Raw genomic sequence first — 17,311 nt, 5'->3', positions numbered from 1 at the left:
TTCATTTTTATTTCCTCTAATTTTCTACTATATGATAATCACGATAGAAAACTAAAAGCATCTCCTCTTAAAAATTAAAACTTACATACACACTTGAAAAATCACTCATGTCGTTCCATATTGTATCGGCATAAACTTGTCCCAATAAACAAAATTTAAATATGTTGCGTATGTTAAGCAACGAATGTAAAATATTGCATGCAGCACAAGGTCGTTAATAAAATATGTGCTTCCTACTTACACTGTGCAGGTGGCATACATATGTATGTACGAAAAAAGTAACTCTGTTTTGCTCTGCTTTTCACTATGTTAGCTATTGGTTTACTTATTTGTTTTAAAAGTAAAGTTCCGAGTTTTGCTACAGGAAATGCACCCACTACCATGATTATCCGGTCTCGAAGACCACCATCTTCACGTGCAACTATGTGAAACAAAATGCTTTCTCGTACTAGTTTATATGTGTATGTAAGACCAACACAATACGTATGCAACACACAAATAATACAATAACAATTATACTTAATTTTAGGGATATCTTCTTAGCATTTTTCCTTTAATAAAATGTGTATGAATGTATTATCAGTTAGTTATGTCAGGATGTCGTCTTCTGCTACAGAATCATAGAAGAGCGAATTGCGCATGACAAGTTAGCAACCGATACAATGTTAATCTTTGAACCTTAACACACGGGTATGACACAAATACACCAATAGCATAAATCGAATATCTGTATTTCATTCCGATATACAAGGAGGGATATGAACATATACTTCCTTCCTCTGGAAAAGTACAAAAGCCCACGATTCAACACAGCATCTTATTATCGAACGGTAGAGTAGTGAACAAACACCCATGGTCGGCCCCTTTGCTTCGAAATATATTGTTTATCTAGTGTTGATGATAGAAGTGGCAACAAATATTTTTACAAGAACTATGATTCTGGGTGTTGACAATCGCTAGTGTTCAACGGAAAGACAGGGTAAAAAAAGTGATGACGCACAGCTCGTAGAATAGTTGCAATTCAGATGAGTAATGCAGAGTAAGTGACTTAGCAATAGTAACAGATGTTGTATTAGTGATTGATGTTGTGATTAGCTCGGTGTGTTTTTAGTTGTGCTTATAATGCAAAATCTATGTGTTATTTATTATTTCAAAATCGTACTTTGTTTTGCCGCTTATATCAATTGACACAAACTTTGACATTTTTCACAAAATATGATGCGAATATTGAATTCTTGGCTAATTTTCGAAAGAGATCGTGGCTTCATGTAGAACGCGCGTCTGTATTATTAGATTTATTCAATATTTTTTTTGCGGGAAATATTTATCTTCCTACATACACAATATTACAAAATTAAACGATCAAGATTATGCAAATTCAATTTCATACATGAACATACATTTCGTCAAATTAATTAATTAAAATTTCTTTAAGTGATGCTCTATACAACGTTAATTATAGTTTTAGCAATGTTAAGAGTGCTAAAAAGAATATATTGAGACATTGTAATCAAGCGACCCCGTGTTCGATATCCGCTGGAAGTCCCACTTTATACTGTAGGTCCAGTCCCAATAAACCTTTCTCTGCATCAAACTTAAAAACAAAATCAAGAATTTATTGCACTACACATTAATATTTTTAGCATATATTTAATCCGCAGAACAGCCTTGGCTAACTTTATTAGAGCTCAAATATTGCGCTCGATTGAATCAATTTCGTAGAACTGGAGGAGGGGGGATAGAACTCACCATCAGATTTACACACATCTATAACTCATCATTTATTACAATAGCTGTCCCGGGTTACATAAAATACCACTCGTTTCAGAGAAGTTCGTGTTTCAAGCAGAATTTGTATTTTTAAAATATACTTCAACATTTCATTATCTACGTAATCAATTCTTTTTCATGTTCGTATATTCAAACAGCCTTCATTGTAACTAATATTCATAAGTTTCTAATGGTATCAGTGGCGTGCTGAGAATTGTATAGGGGCAAGGAGAATATGGTCACGAAGTATAATTATTTCTGTTTTCTTATTCTTCGTCCCCCCCCCCCCCCCGGAAAGACAGAAGTGAGATATGACACTCCCAAAGAATGCCACAAGCCAGACCGGAAATATTTGTTGAAAGTTGAAACAGCTTCTTGTATGTCTATAGCAAGGAGTAAAAAAACATAGGAGTAACTTTGCGGGGGCACTTGCCCCACAACATTTTCAGGTTTATTAAAATTAATAAGATAGAGCTACTTTTGTTAACCTCCTGGTACCTGAGGAGCTAAGTACGAGAAAGAGTAATGTTTGTGATTTCGCAAATTTCACAGTTCTTTAGCAAATAATCGTGGACGCTATTTTTATGATATTGACAATTTTTCGAGCCTGCCCCCCCCTCCCCCTAAAGTTAAGCCACAAGTTCAATTAGGCTCCAAGCTATATCCAATCAAAAACTGTCATTGATGCACATTCTATTTTTTAAAAAAAAATATTAATTGAAGGAAGCTATGGTAAAGAAAACAATGCACTCAACGGCTATGTTAGGGTCACCTTAATTGGAGTTGTCCGACTTTAAGTTAACCAATACCCAAAGATTAGTGTTTTTCCAATCTGGTTCTATAATGCCTGTCACATATTGCATCCAACGTTTTCTCTTGGGGGGGGGGCGCAAAATTGTACGGTATTTGTCACAATTGGGTTAAAGGAAAGTTCTAAACTTAGTAAATTTCATAAAGGGCGCACGAATTTGGGCCGACAAAATTGCCATATCGTGATCATAATACTTCCTTTTGTTTATTTATTTTCGTGAATTGCTGTAGTGGTGAGTTTCATAAGGACGAAAACATCAGTGAACAAAGTTGTCAACGTTCATGAGCTTATTGCTAATTAAGTGTACCGAAAATAGGTTTTCGAAACGTGACATTTCATGAAATCAGTTTTTCGTTTCAGGTTTTCAAAACCCATTTTTTGGTTTCGGTGCCTCCTTTAGTAATTATCATCTACAGATCGATTCTGCTATTAGAATCATTTGTTTGTATTTTGGAGTTTTAGGAGGAGTTTGGTGACTGAAAAAATGACGTTGCTCCTTTCAAACTATATGATAATTCTTGGATAATTCCATGCATTTTTTTGTTCCTCTCGATCAACCACTCAACTAATTGTTTAGTAAACAACATACAATCCGCAAAACATTCACAGAAAATATAAACTGAGAAGGAGATGAAAATTTTATATTCGACCCAGAAATTTTACCATTTTCATACACATACATAGATTCGTTCCCTGAGCTCATAAAATGTAATGCAATGTAATTTAGTGTGTGTGTGAACGTGCTGAACAGACAAGGAAAATAATTTTGCTCTGGTGTATCTTTCACCCCTACCCACAACATAGCAGAAGAGGAAAGTTAAAACTGACAACTTTCTTTACACTTTTCTCCAAGTTTCATCTTTTCCCTGCACGTGACGTTTAAAAAAGGAATACGAGAATATTTCTTGTTATAAAGAGCATTGTTTTCAACTGGACACTTATCCTCCAACACTGCATGTTTCTATATTCAGTGCTTTGATTCTTAAAAGAAAGATCCCGGTACTCTTCAAGTTAGTTTATTCTTGTTTTCATCATTATAACTACTCTAAACGTTGTGGTATGTTCATAAATGATTGATATCTGTAAAAAGGTACCACCAGAGAAAAAAAAGTTTGTCTGTGTAGTTTTTATTGTCTCCGTAGACTGCCGATAAACTTTAAGCTAACCTAAACATTTGGATGACGTGTAGACAGCAGGCTTAAAATCTAGGACCTTGGGTCAGTGATTCAGTGATATGTGTATATATACATACATACATACACATACGTAAGTGCTGGGCAAAGAGGCGGAACCAAATGCAGCACTGATGCAAGACAATAAATCAGATGTAAAATCCAGAAATGCGGAAGTTTACAGATTTACATACAGGATTTCTATGTATGTACACACACACACACACAGATCAAGAGATGTTACGTTTTTATTTCTTCAAATATTATTGAATTCGATTTTTGGCAAGCGTTCTGACAGACGGAAAGGGCTTATCAGCAGCCGCCATATAAATTCGAAAAATGGGGGGGGGGTTAAAAGCCTTGAAGATAAATTTGTCAGTATATTAGAACTTGTTATACACGATATTTAATCCTGTTAAGGAGGTAAAATTAGTTACCACTATACCCTATTTAAATTAGATATTTTTTAGGATTTCAGGAGGGCTTCAGCCCCTCCCCGTAGCTACGTACCAAAGTAGTTGCGTGTGTTTTTTGTTACGTTTGTTTCAAATTTTAAAAAAATGAAGGAGCCATTGTTGCAATTTTTAACTTATTTTCTTCCTCTTTGCAAATTATGTTACGTTTCTTTAAAAAGACAATAATAATTGAAAACTGCTTTACAATATTCTTCTATAACCATGTGAATGCGCGCAAAACACGCCAGAAAATGGAAATAGTAAAACAGGTACTTTACAGGTCAAAATCAAAACGGTGGTCTGACAGACCCCTTCATAGTAGTTGTATGATGATCCATAGTACTTAAGGATTAATATTTTCTTTCTTCTTTCTTTCTCTCGCTTTCTCTCTATTTCTGTATTTCTTTCTAAATTTCATCTCTTCTACTCTGTCTTTACTATATTGCTCCATTTCTTTTATCTTTATCTTCTCTATCTTCATCGCTATCTCTTTCCCTCTCTTTATCCCATTCGTTCCTTCTCTGTTTCTCTTTCCTTGCATCTTTCTCTCTCCTTCTACCTCAAGTTGTCTTTCTCTCTTTCTTCATGTTTCTCTATTTTTACTTTTCTCCTTCTTTTATTTTCTCCGTGGCTCTAAAACTTTGTTTCATTCCTTCTATAGGAAGGGGGGTGGTTATCACTTCGCGCTACGACGCCAGGGGTGCCGGGTTCGAATCCCGGCCTGGGCAAGGATGTTTGTGAGTGTTCATTCATCTATTTCATCATATCATCACGCATTCCCATCTTCGCAAATTAGCCAAAGTGGCACAAAGAGCTAGTAAAATAAAGCAAATCAATCAATCATTCCTTTTACAAATATCGTTTTATTCTCTCCAGGCCCGTAACCAGGCAGGGGCCGGAACTGCCGTCAACCCCCCCCCCCTTCCCATGGCACTGCCGTCAGTCCCCTTGACATTAGGTAAAACTAATTTGTATAATTTGTCTGCAGTGAAGAGTGAAAATGTAGACAGCAGAGATTATTTTGCTCACAACTTTGGTGAAGGATAAATTCACAGAAAATGAAGAAGCAGCTATTGCCTTCTTAAATCCGAAGGTTCATGGCTGCAGCAACACAGGCCTTCCATTTGCCCCTATCTTGAGCAAGATCTATATACTCTTTTCCATCCCTACCGATTTCCTTTAGGTCCATCTCAACGTTGTCCCTCCATCTTCGTCTTGGCCTTCCTATAGGTCTCTTACCATCAGGTTTCTCAACAAGAATCCTGTAAACTCCTCTTTCCTCTCCCATTCGTGCCACATGGCCTGCCCACCTAAGTCTTCTTGATTTAATTATTCTAATAATATCTGGACATGAATACAAATTATGTAGTTATTATTACATTATATTACTATTACTATTACATTCATTGATCTTATTTATAAGAAGAAGTATATGTAGCTGCAAGTATTTGGAAGATTATCTTCTCTAGACCTTAGAAAGTTATTTCAAGGGGGAGCTTCTTTATCTGTACCTTCACTGCCCCTGTTGCGACCTCCCGTTTGGACAGAAATATGTGACTTTGACGTCATCATCATATCTGCATCAAAGGTCAACAGTTTCTAAGTTTTGGGAACGAAGGGGAGTTTCATTGCTTCGGCCGGTGGTTGAATGTACTGTAGGCAGTATGATTGAATATTGTGCATTTTATTTTATGTGATATAAATGTCTGTATCATCAAAAGTAGTATGAAGTGTGTAGTAAGGGATGATTTCAGTAGAAGTCAATTTACACTTCAAGAGATGTTTTGGAAAATGTTGAGAAATGTAGTATTTGTATATTTCTAAATTTTATGTAACTTAGTGACCCGCCCCAAAACACACACACACGCACTCACACATAATTTACCTTAATTTAATACTGTTAAACTTTTGAAAAACTGACTTACTTTACAAAGCACCCTGATAACCCATGAGCCCCCCCCCCCTCTCTGGAGGTCAATTCTAGCTACGGCCTGATTCTCTCTCTCTCTCTCTCTCGCTGTCTGAATGATTCTTTCTCTATCATAAACGATCGAAAATTTATCATGTAAGCTATTTTCGTGGGGTAAAGGGTGTGCTAAAGCTCAAGTGATGACACGCCTGTAAAGAACAATTTGGGTCGCAAATTTATGCATTGAATATAATACAGTAGTTCGTGGAGGTAGAAATACCAAAAAAAATATTAGTACGAAAAAATAAACACTTATCACTTACGTTTGTTAAGAAAGCATCGGCTATTGTAAGTTCATATTTGTAAAATATAATATTATTTCATAATCTCCCATTTTCGTACAATCAAACACCCAGAAACAATTAGAACAGCTGGTTTATCCCAATAACTATTACACACTGTTACCAACTTAATTCAGTACTGGCTAGTATCTTAAGTGGTCACTGTTAATGTGCTATTGCACTATGTCACAAAGGAGGTGTGGAAGTATGGCCTCACACATTCTCGATCTCGGCCATGCTGGATGTGATGTGATCAGCACAATGCTCCGGCCGCCTTTTCGACCAGGTAGATATTGATTTGAGGCGGAGTGGGTCCCCAGAACTGCTCTATGTAGACACTGTTAGAATATCCTATTATCAAATGTGCTTTATTTCCACCACCTGTTAATAACCTCAGACGACGCGCTTACTTTCAAAGTAAACTAACGCGTTACTTGGTGAGTTGAAAATGGTTACGTTAAAGTACAGTAACTTGAATAATTTCCCGAATTATCTTACTAAGTAAATAATTACAATCCCCCATTGATTTTCATGGGAAAATTTTCTGGAGAAATAGAAGGTTCCTGTTGCTGTCATTGTGACGTAAGCTTTGAAGATGAAAAGTTTGCATGATTCAACAGGTTTCTGTGGAGTAGTCGAATTTAAACTAGTTATAGGGATTGGAGAAAGGAGAGAAAGGGGGGAGGGGGAGGGTGTTCTCCCATGTCAGATGGAAATGAGGGCAAGGACGAATACAGGTATTGATCTAGGGGTTTGAGGGTCAGGCGAGCGTTATTCCTTCACGAACAGGCAAATTAGTGCAGGGTGTTTCGAAAGTAACATAACAACAAATTTACGAATTTGTGTGTGTTTGAGGATCGTAATGACTGGAAACTGAAGGTTGATCGATTGATTGGGTTTATTTTGCATCGCTTTTCTGCCACTTTTGGCTAATCGCGAAGATGATATGGAGGAAGTGATGAATGGACACACACAAAGAACACCCATGTCCATGCCGTGATCCGAACCCAGGACCCCTGGCGTCATAGCCAAGTCGGTTGTAAATCTTAATGAAAGTGTGAAATGTAGCACACAGACCTTATTGTAGTGTAAATACTCTTAGTGGTTAAGGGGTGAATGCACTTACAAAACAGTGTTTCCTGGTAATTCCATGTAGGTAGGCAAACAAGGCTCTGGCCTTCATCTAAAATCAAAACAATACTATGTGAGTTTGTGGGTTATATTGTGTTATAGGCCTCCCCGATGGCGCAGTGGTAGCGTCGTCGCCTTGTAATCAAGGGGTCCCGGGTTCGATACCCGGTGGAGGCACAAGTGGTTCGGATCCCACTTTAAACTGTAGGTCCAGTCCCAATTAGCCTTACTGTGCATAAAGTGGACTTAAAACAACAAATCAAATCAAATCAAATATTGTGTTATATCCTTATGCAGTTTTGGAATTATACTTTTGCCTTTTATGGTGCTATTTTGCGCATGAATGCATTGTTCGTGGCTGTGTACCTTTAATATTCAGATGTTTTAAATACAGTTTACTTTACGTCATTTTCTGCAACTTTTGGCTAATCGAAGAAATTATATTGTTCCGTCATGTCAATTGTGAGCGTGATAATGCATGTAGAATCAAACCAATGCCATCTATCGGACATTGTTGTAACAGCAAGAACAACTGAGCAGCGTCGGGCGAGCTATCAGATACATCTTATGTCTCCATGCTATTTTGCCCATGAATACATTGTTCGTGGCTGTGTAGCTTTCATGTTCAGATGTTTTTAATACAGTTTATTTTACGTCATTTTCTGCAACTTTTGGCTAATCAAAGACATTATATTGTTCCGTCATGTCAATTGTGAGCGTGATAATGCATGTAGAATCAAACCAGTGCCATCTATCGGACATTGGTGTAACAACAAGAACAACTGAGCAGCGTCGGGCGAGCTATCAGATCTGTGAAAGATCGTTGTTCGATTTCGTGTGTAGCGTACAGTCTCTTTATGTTTATCTTAAAAAAAGTGACGTATACGCGTGTGTTTCTTATCATAATATTCGCGGTGAAGGATGCACGACAGTCTGAAGCCGCAACATATATTTTATTATAACAAAATCAATAAAATTAAAATTGTCACGTTTTTTAGCTCCAGCAAGTTGTGGAATGTAATTATTTTTTAAATCGGTATATTTTATAATTTATAGTCGAAGAAGTTTCAAGGGAAACAGGAGAGGCTCCCAAGGGGGGCGGAGGGGGGGCTGCGGACCATAAAAATAAATTGATATAAACATATAAACGCAGTTACAGCCGTCAGGGGTGCCCATCCCCCTAAGACCGTGGACTCAGTCCCCCCCAAATTTGTTCATCATAATCCCCCCCAAAATTATTTTGACAAGTATAGAGTAACTGATTTTGATTTGAATGCAATAGCCTGTCCAGTGGTCGACAGTTATATCTTAAAATGTAAATTTTCGACACGCAGAAAGCTACGAAGCACATTGATTGGTTAGATAATTTGAAATGTTAGAAAATAAATTATGGTTGGTTGATTTGGTGTTTTAAGTCCACTTTATGCACAGTAAGGCTAATCAGGACTAGACATACAGTTTAAAGTGGGATCCGAACCACTATGTGCCTCCATTGGGTATCGAACCCAGGACTCCTTGATTACAAGGCGACGACGCTACCACTGCGCCATCGGGGAGGTCTAATAAATTATGATATGATAGAAAAATCTAACTGGGTACTGTCCTTCCCTCCAAATTATATTTATTACCGTCCCTTAGCAGTATACGAAGTCTTTATTACATGTTACAACTTCCTTTCCAATGCTGAAATCTTTGTTCCCATCACAAAAAGCAAATGAAAAATCACCCCTAAAACTTGGTTGAACGCAAGTTACGTCCGCAAAGCGCCCGTGAGCACCCCCTGACAGCCATTATGCAGCACAAAACATGTGCTCTTGTGGATGATTGAGTTCCTGGCCTGTTATTAGACAAATCACCCCCTGTTTATTCCCAGCATGTGGACTGGTCTTCTGATCGATCAATTATCGATCCCTTTCCTTGTTGTGACACTCAAGACACTGCAATCATGTAAGACTGACATCCACTTATGTTTCGTTTATGAGCTCTCGAAGCTTAACGCGCCAACATCAGGGGGGAACATATTTTGTTCCAGATATTGAATTGAGCACTTACATCTCAATTGTGCGTTCTGTAGTTCACTAACACGAGTGAATTTTCTTGCCGAGCTCCGTTTCTCACAACCACATTCTAGTATTGGACGTACAGTTGCGGATATTTCAGAGGTGAATGAATGAATGAATTAAAAGTTTTGTGTGCGTCGGCACTTTTGGGACATTTTGCACCCTTCTATGTATGCGGGGAAACATACCCTTACCTAAAATTCTGACTTAAAAAGCTTAAAACAAGGGGTCTAAAATGCCCCTTGGAAAAAATTAAAAGTGCAAGGTTGTAAATGGATCTGCACAAGACAAACACAACACATTAAAATGTCAGAATATGCTAAAAGTTTCCTCACAGATAGTGGAAGATCCCAGCTCTTCTCGAAAAGGTAAAAACACGTTATAAAACACTGCTGTCATCACCCAACAGGGATAACGATCAGCTGGGAAGAGTAAAAATGTGTCTGAGGAAAGAAAGGTCCGCACATTCAATAAGAATATGTCGAATACTTAAAACAGCATTGCAAAACACGGTACATCGGAGGTGAAACTAGTTGATATCGAAGTGTACACTCAGAAAACTAAATGCATCATATCGATTGATGCACTAAAGTGTGTTTTATGGCTTCTTCAAAGAATCAGATTCACATTTGATGCATTTGGGTTCATTTTTGTATGTCGTGAAAGAAACACCAAAGTGCATAATTTGATTCAAGTGAGGATTCCTTTCAGTCGAGATGCACTTCAATGCATCAGTTGATGCTTTTTGATGCACAAGAATGCATCTTTTTTGATGATGCACTTAAACATTTCTTCTGAGCTACATAAACTCTGTAGCTCAGACCAAACTTTTAGGTGCATCATCCAAAAAGATGCAGGAAGGTGCATCGAGGAACATCATCTAATGTATTGAAGTGCATCTCGACTAAAAGGAATCTTCACTTGAATCAAATGATGCACTTTAGTGTTACTTTCACGACATACAAAAATGAACCCAAATGCATCAAATGTGAATCTGATTCTTTGAAGAAGCCATAAAACACATTTTGGTGCATCAATCGATGCATTCTGGTGCATCAATCGATATGATGCATTTAATTTTCTGTGTGTAGGTTACCAATACTTGACATTCATTAAGGTTACGTCGTCTGGTAAATCATAGGTGCCGACTTTAGGGGGCAAAGCACTTTCTGCCCCCCTAAAATTCCTCGAGAAGTACATTATACATAAGGGAAATTCCATTGTCACGGGTGTGACGCCAAGACTTCAGTTTTAACATTAAAGTAACTATTCTATGTTACTTTCATTCAACTCAGAAATATCCGCGACTGTACTTCCAATACTAGAATATGGCTGTGAGAAATGGAGCTCGGCAAGAAAATTTTCTCGTGTTAGTAAACTACTATGTTAAGTAACATTTCTCTTAGTTTCTGTGCAATGAAATATGAAACTAAACACTGTTCATTAAACATAACTACCCTTAAAATACGTTCCCAGATTTGTAGCTGGAAGTGAACAATTTTGTGTCACGAGTGGGACAGACGAAACACTGCCTCTTTACTTAATAAGAAATATATTTTAATTTCTGTGAATTTTCAAACTTAAGACAAAGAGAAGATAATTGACCTTTTAATATTTTGATGGAGTTGAAGGGAGAAATGTAACAGTTAAAGGGGAAATTAATTATTTTGGTGTCATGGGTGGGACACAATACAAAGCAAAAGTGAATCAAAAAGTTAAAATTAACGATTAATATGTAAAATAGCATCTACCTTCTAACTTAATTGTGTAGAGTACTTGAATTTGTATCCAAATGAGAAGTTTACATTGTTGACTCACAAGTTTAATTTCAAGAACTGAGATTCAGGATAACTTTGACATGGAATACCCCATAATAATAATAATGATAATAATAATCGTTTATTTTAAGTGTTGAGCACAGTATGAAACCTTATACAGCACTAAGTCAAATACAAAAGTAAAAAGTTACACGAATAAAATACATAAGCTGTAGAATAACATAACATAACAAGTTAGCATATTTACACTTCAAGTTAAAGTTTTCAATGAGATCTATTATATCTCTGATACTAATAATTGTTTATTGTTATATAATATTGTGCAATTAACTGTGTATTGTTCTAATAATAATAATGATCATATTTATTGAAGTGATGATAACGATTAAACAACCACTATGTTATACTAAATTAAAAAATTGAATACATAATTATAAAATAAAACAGTGGATCCTACAATTTTATACATCAACATAAATTCAAATTGTAGGTTTCAACAAGATCAGCTACTAAACCTCTGGCCTTATTTAGACATGTAAGAATTGATATATACCTATAGGAATATCTGAGAATTTTATAAGCTATATTATTCAAAAAGTATTCACTGTCAACTTGAAAATTTAATATCTTCTCTACAAAATTTATCCTTTTCATTTTTCTTCTTTCTCCTAAGGAAAACATATTCAACTGTGATAACCATTCAGAGTAATGTTGGTCATAGTAATTTTTTTAAAACGTTGTGCATAATAACCTGATAAAAAGTTTTTGAACTGATTCAACTTTTTGAAGGTGACTGGTTGCAGTCAGAAACCATAATTCATTTGCATATTCAAGAATAGGACGAACTATCGTTTTATAATAATAATAATAATAATAAAAACTATTGTTGTCAATCTTGCCCCTCCCGCCAATATTTATTAAGTTGGCACCTCATTCAGTCAAACATAAAGAAGATAACATTTTCTACACCACACCGTGCAGGAAGAGAATGTAGCAAAATAAAGCAGGAAAATTACAAAATGTATTTTAGGCAAGATTACATACAAAATTGGCGTAAAACTGCATTAGGCCCGAAACGACTTTAAAACATAAAAATCTACATTCTTCTACAAAGGAATAGAACATATATGGGTAAAACGCCGCATCTTGTTGGTGGCTTTCGACCTACACATTTATACGCTTACGTTCATGTGTGTATGTGTGTGTGCGGGGGCGGGGGACATTTGCTGAGTTTGTGAAAGCGTTCTTCTTTTCCATTCATATCGCGAGAGCGGGCAAACTCTCACACCTGGAGCAGGTGCTCACTAACGGAATAGCTGAGCTCAGCTTCGTTCATATGACCATTAGAGACGTACGGGATCAAACAAATAGGCCTGGGTATCTGCTATGTATGGTCAGAATTTAATATGTAATTATTTAAGTATATATTCTTTAATATATGCCAAATGTACGATTCTGCCAAATTTCTGAAATTTAATTGTCCTCTATACGTTTCTAGTAGCTATTGTATCGTAAGACATAAAATTAACTCCATTACAAAATACACACAAGGATATAGGATGTTTTGTAAATAGGTCGATGATGGGAATTTTTAAAAATTCAACAAACAATTGATTGATTTATTTTGTATATTTTACTTCGCTTGTGCCACATTTTGGATAATGGCGAAGATGATGATGAGTGATGATGACATTGATGAAGGTACACTCACAAGGAACACCCATGCCCAAGCTGGGATTCGAACCCGGGACCCCTGGCGTCGTGGCGCGCTGTGCTAACCACTAATTCACGGTGGTCGGCGACAATTAAACAACTATCTGTAAAGAGATCTTCCGCAATTGTTGTTATTGCCGTCTAACTGGATGTTATAACTATACTTTGACACGATCTTTTAGTCAAAAGCACATGATTTAACTAAAAGAGCAAATTATAAGTTTACATGAAAGACTCGAAAGCATTCACGTGATGCCTCTCAGGATATGGGGTAATATCTATCTGTTAGTTCGTCAAATAAAAATCAAAGTTAAGTTTCCACTAAGAAAAAAAAAAAGTGTATTTTACTTCTTTGCAAACTAAATACTTATATGCCTAACATATAATCCATTTCACTTAAAGAAATTAAACTTCTTATAATTAAACTTGATCACTCTATTCCAAAAACCGAGCCCGAACTTTAAAGTCAAGACCAAAAGACAATCGTAATTGCCATGGCAACAGCTCTTAAAAAGATAAGTACATACAGGTTAGTCACTATCCTGACATTATCAGTGATAGCTAAATCACAGAAATTAAGATTAAAGATCAATAAACATTTATACAAGAGAAAATATAATTAATAACAATAAATATTAGTGCAATGGGAAAGGACGTGTCAACTTTGATATGGTAATTTTTCTTCTTTTGGATGCTACGAAGTTTAAAGGCGTCGGGAAAGGATCATTGAGGTCCAGAGGGCAAGTCCCTGCATTGACTAACTATCAAAGACTGCAACTTTCGTATCACCCTGTATTCTAAGTGGAAGCAACTACCGGGAAATGCAGATGGAAATTATACAGGCGAGAGTTAAGAACTTGCAGATTTCCATGCTACACTTCTGGGAATTGGGAACCGCTCAATATATATATATATATATATATAAAAGAAGGAAAAGCAAAATAACGCACAATTCCCCCGCCAACTGCCATTTCCAATATTTGCTCATCTCTTTTTCCTCGTCAGATCCCTTGTGCCGTGCGGTTCGCAGCGCGAAAGCCCGAGTTAAATAATTCACAAGTATTGACAGCGTCCGGGCACGGGCTTGTCGATGCGCAGCGTGTTATGTGGCTCCTCTAGCGGTCATTTCGCGAACTGCTCCGCAGCGAGTTTCTGAATGACGAACGAGCGCGTCCACTTTCGCTTTAACACGGATTGGTTCCTGCTTTACATGCTTCGCTTGTTGACGGGGATGTGTTTAAGGGTTGGGCATTTGTCTGCATTTCCTCTGCCCTGTAAAGCTGCGGCGTATTGCTCGTTCAATTTGTCTGAAGCCAGTCGATCCATTTCTGAATGTGCGTCGCTCACCGAGAAAGGCGCGGTCCAAAAGTTCTCGGAATGAAATTAACATAGTGGGATTACGTTCGGTGCAAACGATGAGCGTTGCAATGGTGATCAAGCCTCCTTTGAACTTGGCCTAAAGTTAAGTTAATAACTATAACAACAGAGTGGCCAAAGCAAAAAGTGCCTTAGGTGAAAAGAACTAGTGCAAATTGCAAGAACGAAGTTCGAAATTCATGTGTTCATATTCTACTACTTAATTCATGTAATAAAAAGCTTCACGAGTTTTCCAAATTCCAAAAGGATGATTTATATGGCACAAAACAAAATCTACTTCTATTATGGTTTCTTAACGTAGCTTTTGTTTCTCTTGTTTTAATCGCGACGATGAGAATGATTGATGAACTGATGAAATGGCGATGGGACAAACACAATGATATATAAACATAATAAAAAAAGGTAAAGTGCTCCCCTGTGCTTAGCACCACGCCATGAAGGCGTATAGGGGGTGTGGGGGTAACGCCCCACACTTTCTTGATCCGGTCGTGAGTGGGGGTGATGTGATCAGCATCACGCCCCTGACCGCCTTTACCCCCCAGGGTTTCCCTTCATGACAAAATTTCCCCTAAATTTTCGAAAATTTCTGTTGAACGAGGTGTAAAAAGTTAAAATTTTGCACCACTCCATGCAGGCGTTTAGCGGGTGTGGAGTTAGGGCTGCACGCTTTCTTGATCACAGCCGAAGGTGGGGATGATGTGATCAGTACCACACCCATGGCGGCCTTTACCCCCCCAGTTTTTCCTCCAGGTAGCCACTTTATACGACGCAGGGTGGGCGCCGGAGCCGCTTGAACAGGTGCAAATAATCCCGGTCCCCCCCCCCCCCGGGACCAAACCCGGGACTCTCGCATTGTAGTCAGATGCCCTAATAGAATAACTATGCGCTTCAGTTTATTAACTGTATGAACTGTGAAAAAAAACAAAAAAAAAAACACTTGTGCTGGTGTACCAAGTACAAAATTCTCTCCGAGGATACAGCAATAAGAATTATAACATACTATAATGGATGTATGTGTGTATATATGTATGTATGTTTGTTCCGGCATAACTCTCGAACGCCTCGAGCTATTTCAACCAAACTTGGTACACATATGACTTACAATCTGGAAAGAAATACCGGTAAGACACTCCTGCCACCCCTAGGTGTGGGGGTGGGAAGGGGTGACATGTAAAAATAATCGAAAACGACCGATATTAGTGTGGAATCCATAGTTTTCGGGTCGCTAAGATGAATAGTGACACTCCCAATGCCTTTCAACTCCAAGTTCATCACCTATCGGCATGAGGTAAGAGAGGGGGTGAAAAGTAAAATGTAAAAAAATGACCTAACTCTCGAACGCCTCGAGCAATTTCAACCAAACTTTGTACACATATGACTTACAATCTGGAAATACATATGTACTATTGTGGGGGTAAGATACCCCTGGCACCCTAGAGGTGGGAGTGGGAAGGGGATGAAATGTAAAAATAATCGAAAACGACCTATATTAGTGTGGAATCCATAGCTTTCGGGGTCGCTAAGATGAATAGTGACACTCCCAATGCCGTTCAATTTATTTATTCTTGCTCAAGGAGGTGAAATTTAAAATGTTGTTTATAATCAAGTTTTAAGTTTTATTTAATATTATAGTGAATTTGTAAAAGATTTTTTCTTTATAATTTGTATACTGTACTTATACTTTTAAATACCTGTAAATACAATTTGTTACTTTTTACACTATAGTTGGAATTCATTATTTTCCTGTCTAATAGAAGATTGGGATAAATAAATACCCGGACAACACAGGATAATCAGCTAGTCTAATACGTATATAAAAATGTATGTATGTATGTATGCGTGTTTGTTCCAGCATAACTCTCGAAAGCCTGGAGAGATTTCAACCAAACTTGGTACACATATCACTTGCAATGTGGATAGAAATACTGTGCGGGGTAAGACACCCCTAGGGGTGGGGGTGGGAAGTCGTGACATGTAAAAATAATCGAAAACGACCGATATTAGTGTGGAATCCATAGTTTTCGTGGTCGCTAAGATGAATAGCCTCCTCGATGGCGCAGTGGTAGTGTCGTCGCCTTGTAATCAAGGGGTCCCGGGTTCGATACCCGGTGGAGGCACAAGTGGTTCGGACCCCACTTTAAACTGTAGGTCCAGTCCCGATTAGCCTTACTGTGCATAATGTGGACTTAACACAACAAATCAAATCAAACCTAAGATGAATAGTGACACTACGAATGTCGTTCAAACCCCTGTCACCCCCTAGGGATGGGGGTGGGAAAGGGTGACATGTAAAAATAATCGAAAACGACCAATATTAGTGTGTAATCCATGGTTTTCGGGGTCGCTAAGATGAATAGTGACACTACGAATGCCGTTCAACTCCAAGTTCATCACCTTTCGGCATGGGTTGAGAGGGGGTGAAAAATAAAATGTCATAAATGACCTACATTAGTGTCGAATCCATAGTTTTCGGAGTCGCTAAGCTAATTGTTGACATTCCAGATGACATTTGAGAGAGAGCGAAAAATATTTGCTTTCTCGATCACTATCAACAAGTCACAGGGACAGTCTATTAAGTAATGTGGAGTGAATTCAAGATCTATTAAAGTTATCAGTGGGAGAAACATGGAGAAGATTGAGATAAATAAATACCCGGGCAACGCCGGACAATCAGCTAGTAATAATATAAATAATAATAACAAATTACCATTATAAATCGTTTATCATTGTTATTATAGTAATAATAATATTCGGTATTTATTATCTTTCATAATTGAAGGACTCGGTTGTAAAA

General features: G+C 37.4%; 2 protein-coding genes across 3 annotated transcripts in view; one reads left to right on the top strand and one right to left on the bottom strand.

Annotated features, from left to right (window-relative positions):
- LOC146000283 (putative OPA3-like protein CG13603) overlaps positions 1-413 on the bottom strand; it is a 29,833-nt gene extending 29,420 nt beyond the window's left edge. The window contains exon 1 of one of the 2 annotated variants that reach the window (XM_083137767.1): positions 242-413. In XM_083137767.1, the coding sequence (XP_082993893.1) occupies positions 242-383 (142 nt within the window). In that variant the 5' untranslated portion in view covers positions 384-413. The remainder of the gene's footprint in view (positions 1-241) is intronic. The other variant, XM_083137766.1, reaches the window with a different exon arrangement.
- A 405-nt stretch (positions 414-818) lies between these two features.
- The window catches only part of Syt14 (Synaptotagmin 14), a 161,389-nt gene continuing 144,896 nt past the window's right edge, over positions 819-17,311 (top strand). Inside the window, exon 1 of the mRNA XM_083137765.1 lies at positions 819-1,039. Within this exon, the coding sequence (XP_082993891.1) occupies positions 1,033-1,039 (7 nt within the window). The 5' untranslated portion in view covers positions 819-1,032. The remainder of the gene's footprint in view (positions 1,040-17,311) is intronic.

The sequence above is a fragment of the Lepisma saccharinum genome, chromosome 16, assembly GCF_977018435.1.
Source record: "Lepisma saccharinum chromosome 16, izLepSacc3.1, whole genome shotgun sequence".
NCBI classification, from domain to species: Eukaryota; Metazoa; Arthropoda; class Insecta; order Zygentoma; family Lepismatidae; genus Lepisma; species Lepisma saccharinum.
The sequence above is the reverse complement of the archived record's forward strand: the minus strand, read 5'-3'. Positions and strand labels throughout refer to the sequence as shown.